Source organism: Mytilus galloprovincialis, chromosome 8 (genome assembly GCF_965363235.1).
Source record: "Mytilus galloprovincialis chromosome 8, xbMytGall1.hap1.1, whole genome shotgun sequence".
Lineage (NCBI taxonomy): Eukaryota > Metazoa > Mollusca > Bivalvia > Mytilida > Mytilidae > Mytilus > Mytilus galloprovincialis.
The window spans coordinates 59,179,101-59,205,075 of NC_134845.1; the positions used below are offsets into that span (position 1 = coordinate 59,179,101).

Sequence of the window (25,975 nt, forward strand, 5' to 3'; positions counted from 1 at the left end):
AACATATTTAGATGCCATATAACACTCGAAATTGACCCGACCTCTTTTCACACGGAATACAAATAATGATAGTTTGTAATCAGGTTGACTGCTTATAATGCAAAATACACATTTATAACAAGTTTTTTTAAAACGAACAATACACACTGATCGTTTCTTTATTTCCCAATGTGAATGAAAGAAACAAAAACCATATCATACCATAAAAAGGAGAGGAGAGAACAAAACATTTCCGGATCCTTTTCTGGCCAAATGACCCCCTACATAGATTTGTTGGATGTTGCGTATGAAAAGATGTACCTCATAGCTTGAAAGTCAGGCCTTAAAGCACTGCCTTTAAAAATTATAAATAACAGATGTTTACTTAAGATAAATCATGTTCCGTTCTCTCGTGATTTGTATAATTTATAATCTAACTTGTATCTTTCAAATTACGAACTTTCGACCAATTTGAAACAAGATTCACATTCACGGTCCTACACATTATTTTATTTTATACAACATCGCCAACAAGGTGTCCAATTTTTGCAGTTTCACATGTTTAAAACTCAACAATTTCGAACTTATTGTTTATACATTTCACAAAAGCTTTTAATTTAAATTTTTCATATAATTCATTGTATTTCCGTGTAATGATACTATTTTCAATTAAACCGGATACTACACTTGCATGCATCATATTTCTTTTGAAAACTATTTAAATGTTGACCTAAATTTCTTTTTTTTTATAATTATTGTTGATAGATTGTTTTCGAATACGAAAAAAGGGACACATCATGCATCCATTTCACAAAGAAATAACCAGATGTCAATTTGAAAAACAGCTGTTTATGGTTCATTGACTTTGAAACTTTTACATGATATATAACACGTTAATGTTTGTTTCGACTTTTGTTTACATTATGGATAATATAGACAAAGATGTATTCAATTTGGTACCACTGATTCTTGTTCATTTAGTGATTACTTCAACGAAATCAGGTAAATCTTTATTTTTCCGCATACTAGTCTGATTGGTTTAATAAGAATATGGGATTTTTTTTTTGTAAAAAGGATGTTTTAAACGACAATAACAAGCACGAAATTTTTGCACTATAAATGTGGATACATAAAATGATTATCGAAAATGTTAATCCCGCATTGCACGAAAAAATATGTTGCATTTCAGTAATAACACGTGTTCTTCGTTTATAGTAAACACGTAGTAGTCCATATCATGCATTGTTACTCATTTAATGGATTGGTCAAAAACCCAGGTAAACATAAATTGCGGCACATGTAAATAAACAGTTACATGTGCGAGGACATAAGTATGATGATTTATATATGGTAGAGTTACCGACCTGTTTTAGATGTATCACTAATGTTAAGTCATTGATATTTTGTAAACAAGTTTGAGTTCCATGCTGATTACATAACTTCACCCCTGTTTATGGTTCATTGACTTTGAAACTTTTCCATGATATATAACACGTTAATGTTTGTTCTTGGGTACATGTTAAAGAAACGACTTATGAACAGTTTGAGGTATTTGGTATACAGTTATATTTACCGGGCACCGAATGGGACTCTTGTGGTTTTGTACAAAATTCAATTCTGTCAAAACAAAATCATGTTTGTCTTACAAAACTATGTGATACAGACTTGTTTTATGAGAACTTCAATTTTATGATGACAAAATTCATTTTTGTAGACAAAATTCATTTTTGTCATGACAAAAGTCAATTTTGTCGAAAAAGTATGCAAATATGAACTTATTTGCATACAAAATTGACTTTTGTTACCTGATATGGAAATTAAAATACAAAAGTCAATTGTGTGAGAAAAGATCCAATTTTGTGAGATAAAATTCAGTTTTGTCTCACAAGAGTCAATTTTTCTCACAAAAGTCAATTTTGTGATGACAAAATTCAATTTAAATTCAATTTTGTCTCACAAAATTCAATTTTGTCAATTTTGTCTCACAAAAGTCAATTTTTGTCTCACAAAAGTCAATTTTGTGTAACAAAAGTCGATTTTGTATGCAAATTAGTTCACGAAATCCAAACTAAACTAATTTGCATACAAAATTGACTTTTGTCGCCAATTTTTAAAAATTAGGTAACAAAAGTCAAGTCTGTGTAACAAAAATGAATTTTGTCATGACAAAAGTGACTTTTGTCCACTGAATGATAATTTTGTAGTATGCTACAAATTTTGTTAAACTGAACTTATTTTTGTTGAACAAAAGTCACTTTTGTCCGTACAAAATTAAATTTCGAGTACAAAACCACAAGAGTCCCATTCGGGTCCACGTAGTATTACCATGGACACAAGTGATTTAAATGTACAGATAGATAGTTTAGCGCTGTATTTCAGTCTTAATGCATTGACTTTGAATATTTTCTATTTAAATTTTAACATTTGCATTATCAAACTGACAGATCAGTGAGATATGATCTAAAAAGAATTTATACAAGATTTTCACACAAATAGTAGAAGCTTAAGCGGTATTTAATTATTTGGGTTAATGTTTTGTAATGAAATTATTACATATTTTACTGAATAATTATCTATTGTTGTGTGATACACGGTTGAAGCATCGTGTATGGTTTCTTATTTAAATAAAATTGAAATTAAATTCTCGATAATATATTACTAAAATCACTGTTCCAAAACCGATGAACAAAAGTTGAAAATCTAAGGTATTTCCTAAAATTGATTCTACGGGCTGATCAAAGCACCAAATAGCTATAATATGATTAATAATTAAGAAATAATTATGTCATGCCATACTATATGCTCATACTACATGTAATATCGGTATGCATTTTATTTGTCAGTATCATAAACTGGTATTTTCTCGGCCGAACAAAGCACCAAATAGCACTTATTGAATGTATGATTAAGAAATAACCCTGTCATTCCATTTTTTCTGATCAATTGTATCTTTAAAACTTTAAGCAATCACCAATCAATTACAGAGAATGATTTTGACCTATTTTTTAATGTTTAGGGGAACTCCTTCTAAGCTGAGCTTAGATCATGTTGTTAAAATATCTGTCCGAAATTCAAATGTAACTTAGGCACAATTTTAGGCAAAACATCATCGAAATCCTTTGAATATCTTGAACAATATAACACAGAAAAATTATTATTTATTAAAAAATAATCACAATGTCAAAAAAAGGATTTCCATACGGGTCTTAAGTATGGTTCACCGTATGAACCAAACATTTCTTTCTTGAAATTGTAAGACAGCTCAACTAATTAAAATTAAATGAAAAGTTGGTAGGTTATTTTGTCAATTTCATGCAAGTTGTATAATAAAAGAAAAAATGCTGATTACACGAATACATACTCGAGCATCACGTGACGATAGTTTCTTCCATGCGCGCATTAGATTAAAAAAAATTCGAATTGATATTTGACCTCAACGTGATATTTGAAATTTTTCCTACATGTACTTGTGGAAACAAGGAGATGCATATTCAAAGACATGGTCATCGTATTGTGTCGCCATGAATATTAATTGTGTGGTCATTTTTTGTAAATGTCAAGTTTACAAAACTTTGAATATTTCGATTAACTAAGGTTTTGCATATCCCGGACATATATTACCTAGCCATATTTGGCACATTATTTGGAATTTTGGATCCTCGATCCTCCTGAACTTGTTTGATTTTATAACTATTTTGATATGAGCGTCACTAATGAGTCTTGTGTAGACGAAACGCGCGTCTGACTTTCTAAATTATAATACTGGTACCTTTGATAACTATTACCAATACTCTAAAATTTATCAAAGTCATTAAGATTATTTCAGTTGTACATCATTATTTGTTTGTGTTAACTACCACTGCTACAATCGTTCAAAGTGTGTGATGCTCATCATATAAATTTTCAGATGCAAGCTGTGTTTTGCCAGCAGATCTGACAAACAGATTATGGGAATATAATTACACAGACGTATCAGCTAATTCAGAACAATCAAAAGTTCTCAACATATCAACTACAACGCTACCGAATTCCGTCATCAGTTTAAATACTTCTAGTTGGACATTTAGAGATTGGACTTGCATCAATAGTTTAAACATCTCTAACATACAGACGCTTGTTGTTTTCAAGTAAGAAATATCTCACTTATAATTTCCAGAATGTATAACTGATTGTACACGAAAGTTTGAATAATATAGATATTTGGGATATACGCTATGTCAAATAGTTGACCTATGATAAATAGTTGACAATAAATATTTATATTGAAAACTAAAATAAAAGTTCTGAAGTACTGAACATCGGATGACCTCAAGTTCTTGTGGATGGCCAAAAAAAATCACATCTCTTTACCTGAAACTGAGGTTAATGTACAGAATTTTTTTTCTAAGACAAGTTCGTGCGTGGATGTTGAATAAATGACAGGAAATTCAACCTAACCGTAATAACTATGATATCAATGTATATTGAAGTGAAACAAATACACTGGTTTATTGTTTTATATTATATTCATTTATCATACATTTAGTAGTTAATACAGTAGTTTTGAATATTTGATAAATAGCCTGCTGTTTAATCCATATCGCGCAACTTTGATGCGTACCCTTTATCTCACCTCTTCCTTTTGTGGCACCCTTTATCACACCCCTACTAACTTTTTTTATTTGTACATAATTGCATTATATGTATGTCTCATTATAATACGTTATTCTGATTGGGTAACTGCACATCACGTGTTATTCCTAATTCCTTTAGCAATTGCATTACACAATAAAACTTATTATTCATGATGACACGAGGTTCCATAAAAAAGTGCATAGATAAATTAAAAAAACTTGATGTAAATCGTGTTTTCATGATTCTAACTAAAAAAATGTAATTATAAGTATTGATTGCTTCTTTTAATAACTTCATAGAGTTATAAAAGCGTTGACCGTGCGTTTCCGCGCTTCATACAAAATGTTCTTCGGTCAACGCTTTTACACCCCAATAAAGTTACAAAAAGAAGCATTCAATTCTTAAATAAACTCCGTTTTAATTTATGCAAGCTTCATCAGAATCCCACCCACCTCAAAATGGGTTCATAATGAACGTTCATTCGGGCGTGACGTAATTTATTGAATGACGTCATTGTTTGGAATATCAGTGACGTCACAAACGTCGAGTTTCCAATTTTTCTGACACGAAATTCAACTATAAAAAAACTCAATGAAATTCCATACAAAACACTCAATGAAAAACCATACCAAACACCCAAAAAATACAATACAACAGCACGCAAATTGTAAGATAACCCAGGTACTTCGGATGAGTAATTGAGCAGTTCCTATATATATAAAGCTTTTGAAACAATACAAAAGAAGAAATGAAGGTAACTAAAGTGCTAGGGATCAGAAAGCAGCGTATATATAAGACCTGGCAAAATCCGTATCCATGCAGAGTTACCGGTTCTTGTCGGGAATGTCGCAAAATGTTCTTTGAGATATTCTTCTGCATACTTTGACACAATTTTTCGGGTTATTCAAAGTGTGCACCACATTTGTTTTATGTTATTTCGAATAGGCAGAAAAAATATTTTAGTCAATGCTTATTATTTAATTCCTAATTCCTTTTTAAATCGGGGTAAATCATGAAAAACGTCGATGACGTCACTGTCACATGACGAAATTGTGTCTATTGGCTGATAACAAAACGACGTCAGCCGATCAGAAGACACGTTACATCCAAAATAAAATTATTTTAAAATAAACAAGTTAATGACATAATCTTTTTTTTTTTATTTTAGTGGATTACATGATGTTTCAAATACATGTATATGAAAAAGAAAAAGTATCCAATCTAACCCGAAGAATGTACCCCGAAAAAATCTCTTTTAGATTTATTTTTTTGAAATAACAAGATCTGGATTGATTGCAAATGAGACAACTATCAACAAAATTTCAATTGAAGGATTTTACCATTTCTTAGTCTGTTATCAATTTCATTTCAGCTGATCACCAATGAGTATTTTGTATAGTAACCCTTAATTAGATAACTTTGGCTTGTGAATTATATCAATGTTTCTCGTTTTCGTTTTTATATATATAAGACCGTTGATTTTCCCATTTGAATAGTTTACACTAGTAATGTTTGGGACCCTTTATATCTTGCTGTTCAGTGTTAGCAAAAGCTCCGTGTTGAAGGCCGTACCTTGACGGTTTACTTTTATACATTGTACTTAGATGGAGAGTTGTCTAATTACCACATCTGCATATATATATGTATAGTTCTTATGTTTATCTGTTTCAGAAATGATTACCAAATCTTTGGTCCTGAAGGTATAGGTGACAGCTACCTATATCTTTGTATGAAATTAACGAAAGTCACCCAAGATTTATATTATTTTCATCTTTTGTCAGGTATGTGATTTCAGGTGAACAGAAACCTGTAATAAAATAAACGATGTAATTGGAAGCATGATAGCTTATACGGCGCGGGACATTTGCGCTTTTTCATAGGACATTTGCGCTTTTTATTTTGGACACCTGCGCTTCAAATCATAGGACATTTGCGCTTTTTAAAAATTGACTTTTGCGCTATTTACAAAGGACATTTGCGCTTTTGCAATATTTGGTTTTTATGACTATCCTCCCTTTTTATACGTGCTTGGGACCGGCATGTTTGACCTTCAAGAATTAAAGTAAGAATTAAAGTCAGTTTTTTCAACTTTAAATATTTTATTTTACTACTAGTTGTGAACAATGTCCCTTAGCGCTACAACAATTACGCTAAGGTTCCTCCCTGTGTTGTTTAAAATTGCTAATTATACCAGGGGATTTGATTAGCAAAATATATCTTATATTTATATCTTGTGTTAGTTGCATTTTACAAAGTATTCATACGAGCACACAATACATATATATTAGTAAGTGATCCTATATATATAAACAATCATTTAGAAAGTAATAAAATAAAAGAACACCAAATAACCGGATTTTTGCCCGTCATTTGTTTTGATTATATAAAACTAGTTTAACCGAAAGTAGAATGATCAAGAAGGATCAACATGATCAAGCATGGTTGACCTCATGGCTTGATAAATTATTTCATGAAATGGTGAATAATTTATTACCGTCATCAAGTCACTTATCAAATGAGTAATTTTTAAAACTTATAATAATCGAATATTTCAGGTAAGTAAGAATGAAGTATATTGAAGAGATCAAAGAAGGAGCTATTGACCCTTGATCTTGATTGATTTGTAAATTATTAATTGGTTGATTCTTTGTTATTTAAATACTGTAGTATTTATATAAGGTCTATTTCTCATAAAAAATAAATATAATCTAAGTTTTGATATTTTCCTCTGATTTTTTTCAAAAATAGACTATCTGGATGATATAACATTTGTGTTTCAATTTCATGTTTTACAACTGACAACATGTTCACAAATTTAGTTATCTTTTCTGATAAATAAAAACATTTATAAATCAAAAAAACAAATCATTGTTATGACATGATTAAGTGGATTATATTCAATATCTTCAATTTTATATCCAAGTACAAGATTTTTAAGACAGAAGACATGTTGATCTATATTAAAATACATAAATATGTCATAAATTATTTATATCTAAAATGTTCTCCGGTTTTTTTGTCTTCCCGTCGCCATTTTTAATCCAGCATTTTAAGATTTCTAAGTAAAAAGTTGGCAGGTTTTTTATGTTGTCTAATGATTTATGAGAACCCAGATTCATTTAAAATATGAGGTTTTTACCCCCCCCACTCACTGAAATAGTAAGTTGGAATAAGTTTCCAGTTTGCACAAGTTTCATCTGTAAGTCTTTTAACCCAATTTATTTTCATTGCTTCAATGTAAGAATCTAGATCTGTCATTTTTAACCCCCCTTCTAAATATTGTTTTCTTAGCACTAAGCGTTTAACTTTCTCACTTCCACCCTCCATTAAAAAATATATATATCATCTTCTTAAACTTAGATATAGTTTCTTTGCACAGATTTATTAGTGATACAATATATGTTATATAAGGTATAACAAGTGTTTTGATGATAGTGATTTTACCAATCATGCTAATTTTCCTTTTTTTCCAATCATTAATTATTTTTTCTGATTTTTCCAACTGTTTTTCTGTATTAAGTTTTTGACATTCTTTCTTGTTAGACCCAAAATAACTACTATACTTTTTACTTTATGTTTCCAATTAATGTTTTCGAATTTGTCCTTGCAGTGTTTAATTTTACCTTAAATTTCATTAGAAAGATTATTATTTGTGTCCGTAGGTAGTGTACCTAATCTTTCGTTTAAAGTTTTAATTTCACTTTCCAAAACATTGATTTTATTTTTTCTTTCTTTGGCTTTCGATTTACAATATCTAAGTGTAGTGTCTCTGGTATCAATTTTGGATAAGTCCCACTGAGTAGGATTTAGAAAGTTGTGAAGTGTAATTATTAAGTGTAAGAATTAAAGTCATATTATTATTTATGATTAAAAATCGTTTCATAGCACATTTCATAGCACAATTATATATGTTTTAAAGTTTATATACAGCTAAAAGTATACACTATAAAGACATAAAAACAAATAAAGTCATAACAGGTCAGTTAAGCTTGATAACTGAAGCCCAAAAGGTGAACAAATTAAGCTCTTGTTATCAGTTTTGACTGATATTTCGTCCACATTTCAAATAATAATTAAGTTTATCTTTCTAAATTCTGGACTGAGGTCGGTGTTCATTATTGTCACGCTTCTTAATGTAATTCACTGACTGTCGTTCAAGGAAACTCTTCAAAAGTATATAGCAGGATGAGTCGATTAGAACTTTTCATTATATAGTGGGTATCAAGGGATTCTTGACCATTTGTCGTACTAATGACAAATATAAGTTAAATTTATTAACGTAATGATAACTTCACATTAAAATTACAGGTAGACGACTATAGGTTAAAAGCGCAAATGTCTGGTCAAATTTAAACAGGTGAATCAAAACCTAAAGCGCAACTGTCCATAGTATTTGAAGCGCAACTGTCCAGCTCATATGTCCTGTTATAATTCACACAATTCACAAACAGTTTTTAAAGATTCTTTTCTATATATCACTTACATTAAAACACACATATGCGCCTAATCAAATTATATCGAAAGAAAAAAAATGCATAAGTAAGTAAATAATACTATGTTATATTGAAAAGTAAATTTATTGAAATTTTGCATTGCATTTTGTTAAAGGGCATACAATACAGTTTTGAACCCATATTGAAATTTTTATGAACATTTGCAAAAAGATATTTTTTTAAAACTTCATGTGCTTCTTTTTGAGTAAAATGAGGCCGAAATTTCAGATATTTGTTAAAAATTCGGATTTGTTGACGTATTTTTCCATTCGAAAGAATTTCATAACTTTTTTGTTTCAAACGATGAACACAAGCTGTTTTTATTTTAAATGATTTGTAAAATGTATTCTTTATAAGTATCCAACATATTTGTGCACTTTTTCTAAAAAATAACTCGATTTATTCAAATATTCATGAATTGAATTAATGCTGTAATTTAAAAAAAATGCGTTATTGACTTTTTTTTAATTAAAATTGGTGCAATTAATCTTCATACGTTATAAAACCAAATGCCATTTTTAAAACGAGGTGTCCATAAACCAAGTTATATCAATTTGAATGATAAAAATCAGTCGATCTTTTCCCGATATGTCACAGTTTGACGTCACGAAAATAATATTTTACGTTAGCAACGTCCTTACCTCCCCTGAAAGTGTATCGTATGCCCTTACATGCAGCATGAACATATTTTTTTTTATTAAAAATATAATCAGGTGCATGTTGCGAAATGACTTCTATTAAGATAATAATGTGATTATTATCTTATGCATGATGGATTGATTGTATTTATTTGCTCCTGAATGTATTCATAGAAATATAGTATTAATGACAGAAAGACAATGTTTTTACTTAATTTCATAAAAGTTAAATAACAAAAGTACCGAACTCTGAGGAAAATTCAAAACGAAAAGACCCTAATCAAAAGGCATTATCAGAAGCTCAAGCATATAAAGTTATGGTGACCGAAGATTATGTAAAGGTTAAATAAAAAAATGTTAGAAACACACTTTTTTTTTCTTCTATAAATTAAATTTACTAAAATATTTGATTGTCATTACATTTTGTAAGTGAAATATTTGCGGTCATCTATATTAGTGTGCATCATTTTTTTTAAACATGTTAAAATTGTATACCTTTGAAGAACTAGTTATAGATTTTGAGAAAAAAAAACAGATTTTGAGAAAAAAAAACAGTATGATTATAAGTATGATAATACTTTGAATTTAATATTATTTAAAATGTACATTGTAATTTTTAAGATGTGTGAATTCCTTTATATTATTGAAGTACATACTCCTGTATCCATGTTAAAACATACGTCTCGAACAACCATGATACACATTCCACTAGACGATAACACGAATATGGGATAAAGACATTCAAAATAAAGTTTATATCTCGAATTTGTAAACACATATAATTATACTATTATAATGCCATATTTCAATGGATATCATCATTTGATTGTCAGCTAACACCGCATATGGTTTACTTTGTCTAAAATGATACCATATGCCATTGCAAGGCAACATAAAATAAGAAAATGCCCATTACGAACGTAACATGTTCTCAATAAATAGAAATATTTAAAATAAAGCGAAAAAAACCCTCATGATTTCATGGCTTTAGAATTACAGTAAATCTTGCTTTATTAATGCAGACAAACACATTAATTTTGCCATGTTAGAACAAGAGATTATCCTATTCAAACAATTACATCGTTTGGAAATATACCGAAACATTGTCTTAGTATAGGCAAAATAAGAATTACCACGGTCTGTGATAATAAAGGGAGGAAAACCATCTAAGAGAGAGAGAGAGAGAGAGAGAGAGAGAGAGAGAGAGAGAGAGAGAGAGAGAGAGAGAGAAGGGGGGGAGATAGTTCTAATGTATGTTTAATTAAAAGCAATATAAAACAATAAGAATGTCAAAAACTTAACACAGAAAAACAGTTGGGAAAATCAGAAAAAAAAACATTTGACGTTTTTACTTTTAATATTATAGACATTGAGACTAGCGTATCTCCAGCTGAGAGAGTGTTTATAACAGAACTTGGTATGGAGCCAAATGATGATGCTGTAATGTGTAGCACCTTTTGTCAATACACACAATCACCGACAATTCGTACACTAAGAAAACCAGGTATTACATGTACATCTTCATGATATCTAGATGACACATGTGTTAAATCGTTTATTATAGCAGGGAGAGGGTAGGTTTTTTTCTGGTTTATGTATTTGTTTCTTAGTTTGTCCCTTATTGTAAAAAGACTCCATAAATGCATTCATAGTTAGATTAACACTTGATACTAAATCTTACCAAAGATCTTGTTTTGATATGCACATTTTAAAATAAGATGTGTCGGGATTTTTACCAATTTTTATATCATACATGTATGTGACATGTATTCCTGCTACTGTTGTCTTTTTATTTAACGTCATACATGATTTGGCTACATATGATATATTTTGCATGTTTTTGGTGGAAGAAGACTTCAAGTCTTCTTAAGACCTACATGTATGGTGCCGACTTTAAAATCATTGAACCTCCGTATGCCGCATCCGTTTCTGTGCATTACAATTTCATAACAACTTCCGATTCTTGACACCGATTTTTACACATGATTAAGCATCTGAATCATTTAATTTGTAAATTAGGATAGAAAAACAATCACTATCGTAAATATGTTCCCTTTTATATATATAAATTATTTAATTTCATCTCATCTACATGAACGTTCTTTGTTTACTTGTAACCGGATGATTTTAATTTAGATATTTGTAGTACGCATGCGTGAATTTGGTATCAGGTCGAGTCGCCCTGTTTACATGTTCGCCCTTGGTCTGTTCGTCCTGAGTTCTTTTTTTTTTTTTTTTTTTTTTTAACAACATAATAATATTTATTCATCTAATCTTGCTTGTTACAAGTTTCACCAAGAGTCCAAGCTTCTCTTGATTTACCCTGTTACACTCCACTGATTATCCAGGGAAATAAACAGCTGATCAAACTTATTAAGTTATAAAAAATAATATAAAGTTGTATAGTTGTCTTATGCAGAGATTTATCAATGCTAAAAATTCTTTCTAATTGACAATAATATTGGACATCTTGATTTATATGCATCTATTCTTTTATTAAATTCATTTTCAAAAATGCTAAAGACATCAACAGTTTTTGTTCTCTGCTCGGATACATAGTATGACTTATATATAGAAAAACTTAATACTGTTAGTATATAATTCAGAAAATAATAATTACTATCTGTGATTTTATATCCAAATATGTTGCAATTTAATATCAAAATCTATTTTACTTCTTCTAAAGAGTTCATAGATTTTTTGCCAAAATTTATTCAAATATCTACACTTCAAAAAATAGTGAGCATAATCTTCTTCTTGCTTACAAAAATTACATTTATCTGTCTTAGTTACTTTCCACTGCAATAACAGTTTTTTAGTTGGAACAATATAATGTAATAATTTCCATCTAAATATTTTTAATTTATTTTCAGTCATATATTCAAAAATAAATTTGTACAATGAATTCATATTAAGAGTTTCTTGTATTGGTAGGATTCTAAGCCATCTGTTTATCCCTATTGACGACTCTAGTTTTGTATTTACCAAAGAGTTGTATAACATTTTATTTGTTAATAATGTAGTCTCAATAAAATTATTTTTCCATACGATTTTATTTCTCTGAATATTAATTGTAGTTTTGACAGAACTCTCTTTTTGAACAATTTGAATCCATTCTACTGGTATAGATTTTTTTAATTTTTGAAACTCGGCGATCCAGTTTATTTTTAACTTTAATTTGTTTAGAATGTAGATTTCTGATAATGACATTTTATCATCTAAGATATCATTTATGTAAATTAAATCACTCTTAATCCAGTTCTCAAATATGATTGGTTTATTATCAAATTTTATATATTTATTTCCCCATATTACTTGCTTTCTAATATCAAAAAATGTGTCTGGTTGTTTTGTTTGCCCCCCGCCAGTCAAATTCCAAGACTTTATTACTTCTTTATAAAACACAGGAATATCTTTAAGATATCTTAAAGATTTGATATCACTAAAATTCATATTAAATATTGACAAAATATTGTTTGAGACATTTAAGTATTTAAATGGTATAAAAAAAAAAAAAAAAAAAAAAAATATAAGCTTCCAAGTCTCAAGTTTACCATTTACCAATCTATTTACCCATGATGCTTTTAAAGCCACAAAATAACTTTTAAAGTCTACCATTTTAAGACCCCCCTTCTCATATGGACCAATCATCATGTTTCTTTTAATCTTGTCTGGTTTCCCATCCCAAATATATTTATAGCTACTGTTTTCTATTTCTTTTATATAATTTTCTGGGGTTAGACATACGCTTCCCAAGTTCTTTCGACCATATAGTACGTTTGCCCTGTGTTTATTTTCTTCACTCTTATCAAGGTCGTTTTATGATACGTCCTTGCATTTACTAAAAATTTTGATATTAAGGGTATCGTTAAAAAAAAACCTCTGACACACAATTTACTGAAAATCATCTGTTCCTTATTTTGTTCTCAAGGTAAAACAATCGTGTTCAGCAAATCAAACTCTGTGTTTCTCATGAAAAAAAAAAAGTCAATCAAAAACGTTTTCCCTGAAGATTATTCTAACATGCTAGATTTTGAACTTTGTTGTTTTCATCTAGTTGTCCTCAGAACACAATTATTCGTCCTCTTGTTTACAATGCATATTTTTTTATTAAAGTCAAGTTGAATCAAAATATTTGCACTTCTTGAAACATGAAATAAATTTAACTGCTTAAAGACCATTATTATTGTAATAAAATATGATTGTCCCAGGACAATCCATGAGTGCCTTTTCTTTTGAGAGCCCTATTGACATGCCAATGGTAGGATTTGAATCTTGAATAAATGACGAACGCTAATTTCTACCCTACTTTCATTTTGGCCAAATCACTACTTTCACTTTCAACAATATTTTTTTCCACATGTTTTGATCTGTTTTACTTATATCAATATATATGCAACATTTCAAAGATTACAGTAGACCGATTACCTAGGAAAAAATACCCCATATAAAAGTTAGGAACTATATTCATAGACCACGAACAAAGGGAATTAATTGTGATCTTAGGCCAGTTGTAAAATCGTAAACATGGCACTGCCGCAGGTGAATTTTCAACTGAAAAGAATGTTCTTACACAGCTTAAGGATAAAAGCATGGCTGATTGACAAAACTCAATACTGCAGTATCACCATAAAGATAATACCGAATAGTAGTCTTTTCACTAATTTATTGACACAATACATTATTTTTGTAATCAATTAAATCATTTAAAACACATTGTACTATTTTTTTTTGCACAAAGACCAACAAACAGGTTGCCCCCCTTCATAATGAGTGGTATCCCTTTAAGAAGGACTGTCCCTAAAACAAGGGGTCATTTTACTGTTGAAAAAAAAAGAAAGAAATTTTTTAAGATTTTAACTCAAAGTGGGAAAATTCATTATATTTGGAACAATTTTTCTAAAAGAGTGGTCAAATCTATAAAGAAGATATAAGTTAAAAAAATCACAAAATTCTCTTGACATGTTATGACCATTTAATACTTGATAGATGCATAGTTTTTGGGGAAAGTTTCATCAAATAATATGAATATTAAGGTGCTAATTTTTTACAGTCGGTTGTTATGTTTTTCCGTAATGGTGTAAAGATGAAAAATGAAGGAAGAAAATGTATATGCCATATCTACAAATTATGTCAATTCATAGGTCTTGAACAATTTCTACCAAAGTTCCAAAATCAAATCCAAATAGGCTGTAATGTCCTTAGTTTTCCCATTTTCTTGACGCTAAAACCTCACACTTTTACTCGCGTTAAATTGATACTTTCAAGTTTAATGACATTTCAATGATTGGTATGTGTCTTTTACTTTTATTTTGCCAGGTACCAATGATGTTTTGCCAAATGATGCTGCCTTGTGTGAACCATGTGATAGTGCGTGTGTCGTTGGTATGTAATGGTTTTTTAAATGCCTTTTACGTGGGAAATTACTATCAAACGTATTGCCAAGGACAGTCTATTGTTGAATTTCTTTAATCAGCAAATTTATTTGTTTCCACAATTTAATTGAGAATGAAAAGAGGGAATATGTAAACAAAAAGACAACAACCCGACCAAAGAGCAGAAAACAGCTGTTGCCCACCAGTGGGTCTTCAACACAGCGAGACACATTTCTATTGCTATACAAACCATCCAGAGTTTCTGATTTGATGATACTTCTATTCGATTATAAAGAGATATTATCATTTGTGTAAAAAACCTTTTTTGAGTAATGCCTGTACGTTATTTTTTTTTGAAAGAATATATATATGCGTAAAATAGCTTTTTGTGGTCTCATACACGTTTTTAAACATTGCGCGTGATTTTTCTGGATATTTACCGGCCTTGTATCAACACAATAAAATGTTTTTGAATGCTTGAGTAGTTTTACTGTTCTCGCCATTGGAGGGCCTAAACAAAATATTTTTATTCCTACTGCTTTACTGTTAGGATTTTTTAATTATACTTAACGTTAAAATGCCATATTTTGATTGGCTATTACGAGGGTGTTAAATAAATCACAAGGCTGAGCGGGTGACATTTAATGTTACCATCTCGTTTAGACCACTAAAAAATCGATGATTTAAAGGATAATGAATTGAATTTACATCAAATGATTAAATACAAGGTTTAAGTTCCATGTTTTGGCTCAGATTTTATTATGGGACTGTCAAAATAAAAAAAAAATAAAACATCTTGTGTCACTTGTTGTTTTTTCTAATAACCGTAACGTTGTAATGTACGTGACGTCATGGAGAATACTTAAAAAAATATTTGTAAAAGACAATAATGATATGCATTCAGTATAATAAATAAAATAACACATAGCTGAGATACCCCTCAAAAAACATTGTCAACCTTGGCTTCGCCGCGGTTGACAATGTTTTCTCGGGTCAACAATCTACTCTATCACTCTTTCATCTATGTGTTATTCATATAATGGTATATAGTGGAAATATTACTAAGTGTAAGTGCGAATGGCTATATATATAATTTTGAAACGGCTTCAACAAACTTAATCATATTTTTTTTCAAAATTAGACATGACAACAGAAAGTAATCTGATATCAACAACGTCGATATCCATTTCCACATCTTTCAAAGCATCAACGGAATTATCAGAAACAACGCCAAAGCGAACTACATCTGCAGGTAAACAACTTACAAGATAAGTTACAAGATATTACATGTTTTAAAGTTATGAAAAGTAACATAAGCAATAAGACATACAAAGCATACAATGACAAAATGCTGAGTTTTAACTGATGAAAATAAAACCCATCCGAAAGTCAATGTTTAGGAACAATCATAATAAACAGAATAATAACTGGATTTTATTTGCACTCACAACGATATAAGATGGACTTATGTTTTTTTTTTGTAGAATTGTTTTACAGTAAAATTGTGAGCACAACAGCTTGAACCTTAGTACGCACGTCCATATAATGGTGTAAACTTTAACATGTGTTAACTTAGGCCGTGTTCACACCAAACGCCATGTACAGTAAACTTGCTTACAATTAATTTAACGTACTGGACATTGGTTTCACATTAAATTTGTTCACATCTATACACCTTGTTTAATTACCTGTACATAAGATTTGTTCACACATGTAAACTCTATGTCATTTAAATGTTCATTAGGTAGAACCGAATGCAAAGTTTTCGGACAACTTTTTTATCAGTAAGGGAATGACCATTTGACTTCAAATCGGCGGGGGGGGGGGGGGGTGTGAAGGGGGTATCGATGGAAATATTCCGAACCCCAATTGGATAAAAAAAAATCCGACAGATGATACACAAATAGTCTAAATCAAGAGTTTCCCCATACATTATAGTGTTAAATGTTGAAAAAAAAATTGATTACCAGCATAAAAAAAAAGAACGGAATAATACGTTTGCGCGGAAAAATTTCTGGCTCAGATAAATTAACCAAAATACCCCCCCCCCTCTTTTTTAAGTTAAGTGGTTGCTTCTTTATGAAAGCCATTTTGATGATTTGCAGTAGTTTGAAAATAATAAAGAAGGAATGCTATATAAGTGACCACTATATTCCTATCTTTTCTGTTTGTTTCAATTGGTATTTCTTCTCCAAGGAGTATTTGGCAAAGGGAGAGGGTAATGTTTTTTTTTTAGTTTTAAGGGTAATTTAACGGATCCGAGATACATGTACTAGACGAACAATACATTTACCTCACACTTTTTAAGTAATGCATTTATGAGTGAATCGTTGTTTGAGTAAAGACCAGTGGCAAACATTTCCGTGCAAGCCAAGTCGATTCGGAAATACCTTAATTTTAAAATAAATTATGTGTTCGGCAATGATGCTGCTTTGAGTCTTGATAAGGGCTTAATAAAGCTACGTAAAGTTTTAAAAAAACCCAAATAAATATATCAAGTTTAGACAACTTTTTCTGTAAAGAACTTTATTAATAATTGTTATAAATATCAATTTTATTCAAAAATTGTTTTTTCCTTAAATATACACGGTGAAATAAAATGCCTAGTTTTGTGTACACTTAATCTACACAAGGCCTACATCGAGTATCGACTGCATGTGGATAAAACATGTTTTACACTACATGTAAACATTGAATTTTATCAATGGGAACGTAATTTTGTTTAGTTTACGTGTGAGTTACACTTACAAAACACCGAGTCTAGGTCAATGTGAACACGGCCTTATACAAAATATGTTAGTTTACAATGTATACCGCTATAAAGGTTCACTAAAACGTTTTGTTAGATGGTTGATGTATTTAATCGCTTGCATTCATTGAATGTCTGCGTTATATTTAGCCTCTACATATTCATGATATTCAAAATTCAGAAACGACTTTAACCATTTCAATTCTCTCTTTTAGAATTCAAAATAAGTCCTAAAATGACAACAGAAAGTGCACTTGAAACCGCAACAACGATAATTAGTTCTACATATTTGACAGAATCTACTAAAAAAGACGAAATAGTGCCAATTCTTACTACGCCAACAGGTATTAAATGGATCAGTTAATCGTTTGTTGATGTGTTTCATAAGTAATTCTTGTTTCTCGATTTTTATATAAACTGGGCCATTAGTTGTTTTTTTTTTCTGTTTGAATGGTTTTACACTAGTTATTTCTGAACCCTCTATAGATTGATGCTCGGTGTTATCCAAGGCCGTACTATGTTCCATAACGGTTTACAATTTTACAAATTGTGACTATAAAGGAGAGTTAACTCATTGGCATTCATACCACATATTCGTATATCTACATAATCTATGTAATGTTGTAAAGTGGACATTTCATTCCGTTATTATAAAACAAAACGACACGTTATTTCTTTTCAAAATTTCTGACTGTTGCCCTTGAATACTTCATCAATTCTAGCAGATACACCATAAAGACAACCGAATAACTGTTTGGAATATTAGATATCTAACATTTGTTAATGAAAAATACAATACCAAGAAAACATTTTTTTTTATAGCAAACGAGTTGATTGTTTTTTCATTAATGTGACAACTTACCCGGATCTGCTGTTGAAGAGTATTTATAGCTCCGAGAAATTGCACATATTCTTAATGATTTTATTACGTTGATGATATTAGTATTGCAAATATTTTGAGAATGTGCATTGCATCTAGTTTAATATGTAACTCATATTGCAGAATCAATGCAGCGTTGTGAAGAAACAACAGATAGATTTGATACAAAATGGAACAGAACAGCAGAAAACACACTGGTTACTGTATCATGTACTGGGGAATACACGGGTACTGTTTTAAGAACCTGTAGCAATGGTGGAATGTGGGACGAACCGGACTACACCCAGTGTATAAGTGAATCTATTAAGAATATCAAGACACAGGTAATTAATGTACTTTTAATTGTTTGTTCCCTCACTTGTTGTATTATAAATATCGTCCCTAATAAAAAAAAATTGCACATAACATGTTCAGACAAACATATGAACTCCAACAACGGACACTTGTTTTTACTATAAACCCAGTGATTACCGCCCGCAATTATTAATTCGATATATGAAAATCTGCATACATTTATTATGTAAAAGATATAAGACTGTGAGTTCTTTTTATTGCGAAACTCTTTTAGTCGCATCTTGATAAACATAAATTATTCTTAGTTTTATATTTATGTTTATCAAGATCTAATTATGTATAAATCGCTAACAACGTCGAAAGGATATTTTGCTTGTACGCTTCAGGGCATTGATAGCCAATTGTATTTATGGTAAACTGAAGACAATACTCTGACAGTCCATCGATACATATCAAATGCAGTATTTTGATTCAATATAGCTGTACATGTCTTAGAATGATATGTGATCTGAGCGTCACTGATGAGTCTCGGGTAGACGAAACGCGCGTCTGGCGTATTAAAATATAATCCTGTTACCTTTGATAACTTTTTTACTTATTTAAAGAAGAGAATTGAAGACACATTCACGTCATACATGTTTTTAATTCAAATGCCAACAAAATGAATGAATAAAAAACATTAAAACCCTCTCGTTTCAACTGCATAACTGCCAAGGTACACAGTAATAGGCGAGCAAGAGATCAAATTAGAGAGTACAAAACAGAACTGGTTGGCCTTTCTGTCAATCATTAAAGCATTGATTAAAGACAGTCATTGCCTTCGACAGTGAGACATCAATTAACAAGGGACGAATCCAGGATGTCAGTGCCTACTAGTTATGACAAGTTAAATATATTATATGATATTAGAATGAATTGTATTTAAGTTGGACAAACTATTAGCTGGAGACAGTATAGATCCACTTGTGAGTACTATCCTTGATGATCTAGAAAACATAACGAGTTCCAATAATGGATTACGAACAGGAGATTTAGTTACGGCTTCGGCTATACTGGAAGACATTGCCGACTATGTAGCAAACAATACAGATAGAATTTCGGTTAATCAGCTAGAGGTTGGTAGAGCAATAAATCAGTCGTATAACATATAAAATACTAAAAAAAATATTTGTAATACATGTACATAAATAAAATCATAACGATGCTTGAATTAATAGTCATTTATTCCATATTCTCTATAACGTAATCAAACATCCTTTTTAATCGGATTCTGGTCTCCTTTACATACATGTATTTTTCCAATTTTCATTTTTTTGGTATCCCGATGTTATCAGTGTAAATGTTGGTTGTTGCAATATACCTATTTTGAAAGGCTATTGTCATACCTTTAATACATGTTACAATTAATGAAGTGTATTGTTATAGGAAGATTATGTAATTCAAAAACATTCTATATAAATTCCCGTATTACGTACTGAATATAGACTTTGACTCAAATAAATGGAGATACTATCGAGGAAAATAATAACATTCGTAATGTCACAGCATAAAAGAGTATTCTAGATTTGAAAAAAAATCGCTCTTTTAGGTTACATAATGATTTCCTTTAGGTATTTTCTGTCTCTTTTAAAAAAATGCATCTGCAATCAAATATTACAAAGAAATAGTTGTGGAATTGTAGTCTTATTTTATTTTATTTTGATATGGATCTTGTCTATATACCAGCTTTGATTATTTGGAATATCTACTAATTTTCACTTCTTAGTACTACAGTTGTATAAACGTCAAGATTATTCTCCTTAAATCTGTACAGGGAAGTTTCAACTAGCTCTAATTGTATAGTTTTATTGTTGATATTCACCCCAATTTGTATCTACTGTTAAATTTTGTATTCATATATATATGTGTTACAGTAAATAGGTGAAATTAGGAATTACACGTAATTACTAAACATTTCAGTAAATACCTGTAATCACTAGTCAATTTAGTAATTACATGTATTTACTAGTTGTTTCAGTGATTATAGGTATTTACTGATTTTTTTTGTCATTTTTACAGCTTTTTACTAACCTGATATTTTTGTTTAAAAATTAAAGACATAGTTCAAGATATCAAATTAAAAGTAAAGGGTAGGAATTTTAGGACTTACTTAAGGATCAAGGACTATAAGGCACATTAAAAGTGCATACTCTTCAGTGTTTGTGAATTGAAACTGGAAAAGGTTGTTTTATAAGTTTTGAAACTCCCTCAAAATCATTTTGAGCATATGCTAGACAATGATATCAATCCAAAATTGAGAAAAACATTTTTGAGAAATTTATAGGCAATTTAGCCAACTATTTTTTAAGATAGACATTAGATTATGGCAAACTTGGTTAAATGATCTTGATAATTCTTACAATCTCATAATTTTGTTATATTAAAATCTCCATCAGGCATACTCTGCATATCAACTTGGCCAATAACATGAATTAAATTCCTTTTACAAAATAGGTTTAACTACGACTTCTTTTGTCAGACATTTGCGATGAAGCTGACATTCTTCACAAACAAATTTATACAAATTGATGGCGGTCACATTTTCATATTTCCGTGTTTTTATGAGTTCTTCAAGACCTCCAAACTTAATCTTATATACCTCCAACAAAATTTTATCATCGTTTCTTCCTGTAGAAAATTATCTTGTTTTGGATTGACAAAGTCAACTAAATGGTCGGACTCCATCTCTTTTGTTTTACTTGCAATGTTGACATTTTTTTCCTTTTTGTCGAGCCTGCGTTTTTTGTCGCAAAAGCGAGACATAGCGAACCAACCTAATAATTCTGTCGCCAGCGGCGTCCACAAATATTCGCTCTGTGGTTATATTTTTTTAATTTTGATAAGTTTCTCAAATTATCCTGGATTTCTACCAAACTTGAACAGAAGCTTCAGTTGTTTATGATCAAAAGATAAATTTCAAGAAGTAAATTTTGTAAAATTAAAATAAAGTTTTTCCATACTTTCCTTATAAAGGGACTTAGTTTTTATGCCAGTTAACATTACATTCACACTGTGGTTAAATTTTTTAAATTTTAATAACTTTCTCAAAATATCCTGGATTTCTACCAAAATTGGACAGAAGCTTGTTTATGATCATAAGATAATATCTAGAAATAAAGTTTGTAAAAAAAACTATCCGTATATTACTTATTTAAACGGACTATTTTTTCCAGTTAACATAACATACACTCTGCAGTTAAAGTTTAGATTTCATAAACCATCCTGAATTTATAACAAATTTTGATGGAAGATTCTTACAGAACTAGTCAAAAGATAGTATCTAGAGGAAAATTTTAAATATTTTTGTTCCTATTTTTGTTGGGCCTGCGACTCACAACAAAAATAGGCGAGACACTGGGTTCTGCAAAACCCTCAAAATTTTGATAGCTGAATACTCACTGATTTTCTAATCAATGTTACCATAACTTTTGATCAGTTGACCATATTACAACATTGTTTTAACAGTTAGTAAATGGGTGTAAAATTCATTTTAAAATCAGTAATTACTGGTAATTACTGGGCAGTTTTAGGAATTACTTGTATCTACTAAGTGCATTGGGAATTACATGTAATTCCTAAATTTTAGTAATTACATGTAATTCCTAATTTCACCTATTTACTGTAACATATATATATATATATATTGTTGGGTTGATGTTTAGACGAGTTGTATATATATATATATTATATACATATAAGTACGTCTGAGTCAGTGACAACTCTACAATATATATATATATTGTATATATATATATATGACAGAACTTTCTTGGTATTCCTAATTATTGGAAGAATTTTATACAAATAAGTAATGTACCTAAAACGACAAGGTAATTTTTCATTTACCTGTAGATATTATTAAAACCGTTTTTTTTTCAAAAAGTGATTATTTTCGAAGGGTTAAATATTTCGCGGTGGTTTCTTGCCATGGCTTTGTTTGGACTTGTTTGTTTGCTTTTTGACCTTGAATGTTTGTCCCTAATATTTTATTAACTGTGCATTTGCATTCAGGTATCGCAGATAAAATTTATTCGTTCATAGCGTGTTAAGTTACGTTTTTTGATTGAGTTAACCCTTCCAATTGATATTTTATCGTGTGGTTTTTTTCTATGTTGTGATGTTATACTATTATTTCAGACAAAAGGGAGAAGGTTTGGTACCATTAAAACGTTTAATCCCGCTGCAAATGTTTGCACCTGTCCTAAGTCAGGAATCTGATGTACAGTAGTTGTTGTTTGTTTATATAATTTATACGTGTTTCTCGTTTCTCGTTTTTATATAGATTAGACCGTTGGTTTTTCCCGTTTGAATGGTTTTACACTAGTTACTTTGGGGCCCTTTATATCTTTTTGTTTGGTGTGAGCCAAGGCTCCGTGTTAAAGGTCATACATTGATCTATAATCATTTACTTTTATAAATTGTTTTTTGGATGGAGAGTTGTCTCATTGGCACTCACACAACATCTTCCTGTATCAATCAAACGTCTAATGTGATGTCAACAGTTTTGAAATGAACAATACATTAAGTTATTTTAAGTTTTTCAATCATTCTTGTTTTATCCAGAATTTTGGTTCGATCTGCGATGATTTACTAGATGAACAATACCATCAGTCATGGGAACAACTAAAAGATAAGGTAACAAACTTCTCTGAGACAGTAACACTTTTATTTGTCTCTTTGAATATTTCTATTACTGTTTAGTCTATTTTTTTGTCATATATTCATTTGACGGGGCTCGGTACATCCCATAATTGTGGTTATTGTGCTATTGTAAACTTTTGAATGTTTGTATTTCATTTTTCTTATGTACTTTGTTAATGTGCCATCTTGTGATTCTTTGTGACATACATGTACTTGGTTTTTTTTTATACATGTTATAAAAGTGGTTAAGATTGTTGGCTGTTGCACCCCTATTTTGACCTTTTTCCCTATCATGTCTGTTTGTTTTGATCACACATCATTCTCAATATAATTGAATTTTAGCAATCAACCATCTTCTTTATAAGAAAATGCCTGTACAATGTCGGTAGTATGACAGTTGTTATTCATTCATTTGATGTGTTGAGCTTTTGAATTTGTCATTTGATGATGGACTTTACGTTTTTAAATTTCCTCGTAGTTCTGCATGTTCTGTATTTTTACTTTTTAATATTCTAGGAAAAGTCGTTTACATGTTTTAAATATATACAGGATGATGTTGTATTATTCTTAACACCTTATACAGTTTGTATTGACTGCTTATATAGCCTAAAATGATGAAAGCAAATTTTCAGAATTACTGAAATTTAAATGAATACCTCATGATGACCGTTTAAGCTATTGCCATTACTTGGCTCTCCTCGACGTCATTTATTATCCGTATCTGAAACCATAAGTCCAATCTAATTTAAAAACATGAACTCGTTTTTACCTTAAATGTAAATCTAAAATCCCGCCAAAGAAACGAAACCAGTCGCCATTGTAATAAATGTGGCATTCATGTCCAGAAAACACAGAATACAGGGCCAAAATATAATAGACATGTGCTTAAACAAAAATAACAAACAATAAACCACTAAACACTGAGCAACAATAATCAATGCGAAGCAAGAGCCGGGACGAACCCATGTCCTCTAGATGGATGGGCAATTCCTGCGGCACAGCAAACCCGGAATGAATTCGTTTTTTCCGTTATGTTACAATCAGTTATTGTCTGTATCACTGTGTTCAGCTCTGAATAAAATGACGCCAAATACGTTCTCCAGGGCCGAATAATTTTTATCAAGACCCATCAACGGCGTCATAATGTGTAAACCGATTATGTTACGTTCAGCTCAAACTTATCAAGTCAGCTTCTGGTTTGCTGGTTGAGCAAACAAAACACTGTTTAAATCAGGCAAAATACGAAAGGAAAACCCAATAAAAAAAATAATGCTTATGTGTTTTCTGCATATTTATGTTATGAAATATGAGCTGTTCTACAAAATATGAACCCTTTTCTTAGCTGTTTCATACTCTCTCGACAAAAAATATATATTGTTTCTCGCAGCTGAATTTTTACAATATATATATATATATATGCAGACAACCTTATAACCGCGTCACATCCGCAGTCATCTATCATACCGATATTCCATAATTGTCATCAAATTCACGACAGACGATAAAAAAAAGTTTTTCATGGGAGAAAAATCAAACTAAATAACGTTTCAATCTTGAGATATAATCAGATGCCGGCTCTGGAATTTGTACTTCATGGAAATCGAAAATTCACAACCAGAAAACTGAAATAATCTGTTGTGTTGTTATATAAGTTAAGAATCGACAATGTTGACAATTTCTAATTATACGTCAAGATTTGAAACAGGTTTTCTGTGATGTATCATGCATATTGTATCCTTAATATTAAACTGATTTTTGTTAAAGGCAGTCAACGCAGACACTAATCTTCGTATGAAGCGGAAAGTCAAATTTTATTTTTTGAAAAGATTTATATATCTAGTTTGAAAGAGAGGTGAAGATAGCAAAAGGAAATTCATAGAAATACGGGGAACAAGTCTAAAAGAGAGGCAAATAATAATAAAAGTGTCATTCATAAGAATACAGGAACAAGTCATTAAGCAGACTCAGCTTATCCCTATAGGATGGTGGTTACCTGTTGAGAGGCATTTCTCCCTAATGTTACTGAACCATTATGAATTAAAAACCAATTCTTCAGAGAACAATTGAAGGTCTTTCCACCTCGATGATAAGAAAGAAATTAAAAAAATGATGTTAAAAAATGTCACTCCGTGTTGATGTAATGTGGTAAATCAAACTGATATGAAAAAAATAAGATTAATAGGTTTATGCAGAAGACTTGATTGTTTTATAATGAACCAGAAAGAATTTTTAGCAAAGGTCAAAATCTAGAACGTCAAATTGGCCTTTGACCC

General features: G+C 30.4%; 1 protein-coding gene across 1 annotated transcript; it reads left to right on the plus strand.

The window, feature by feature from the left end:
• The first annotated feature begins 902 nt into the window (after positions 1-902).
• LOC143043733 (uncharacterized) lies at positions 903-18,212 on the plus strand. The gene is made up of 5 exons (XM_076215916.1): positions 903-981; positions 11,091-11,228; positions 15,044-15,109; positions 16,241-16,351; positions 18,064-18,212. Exons 1-5 carry the CDS (start codon positions 903-905, stop codon positions 18,210-18,212), a joined length of 543 nt encoding a protein of 180 aa, XP_076072031.1.
• Positions 18,213-25,975: the final 7,763 nt, after the last annotated feature.

What these genes read in the sequence shown, in the direction of transcription:
- LOC143043733 (XM_076215916.1), top strand. Translation starts at nt 903, where the DNA reads ATGGATAATATAGACAAAGATGTATTCAATTTGGTACCACTGATTCTT. An exon ending in GATTACTTCAACGAAATCAG is followed by an intron (nt 982 to 11,090) that starts GTAAATCTTTAT and finishes TTAATATTATAG; the next exon opens with ACATTGAGACTAGCGTATCT. An exon ending in TGATAGTGCGTGTGTCGTTG is followed by an intron (nt 15,110 to 16,240) that starts GTATGTAATGGT and finishes TTTCAAAATTAG; the next exon opens with ACATGACAACAGAAAGTAAT.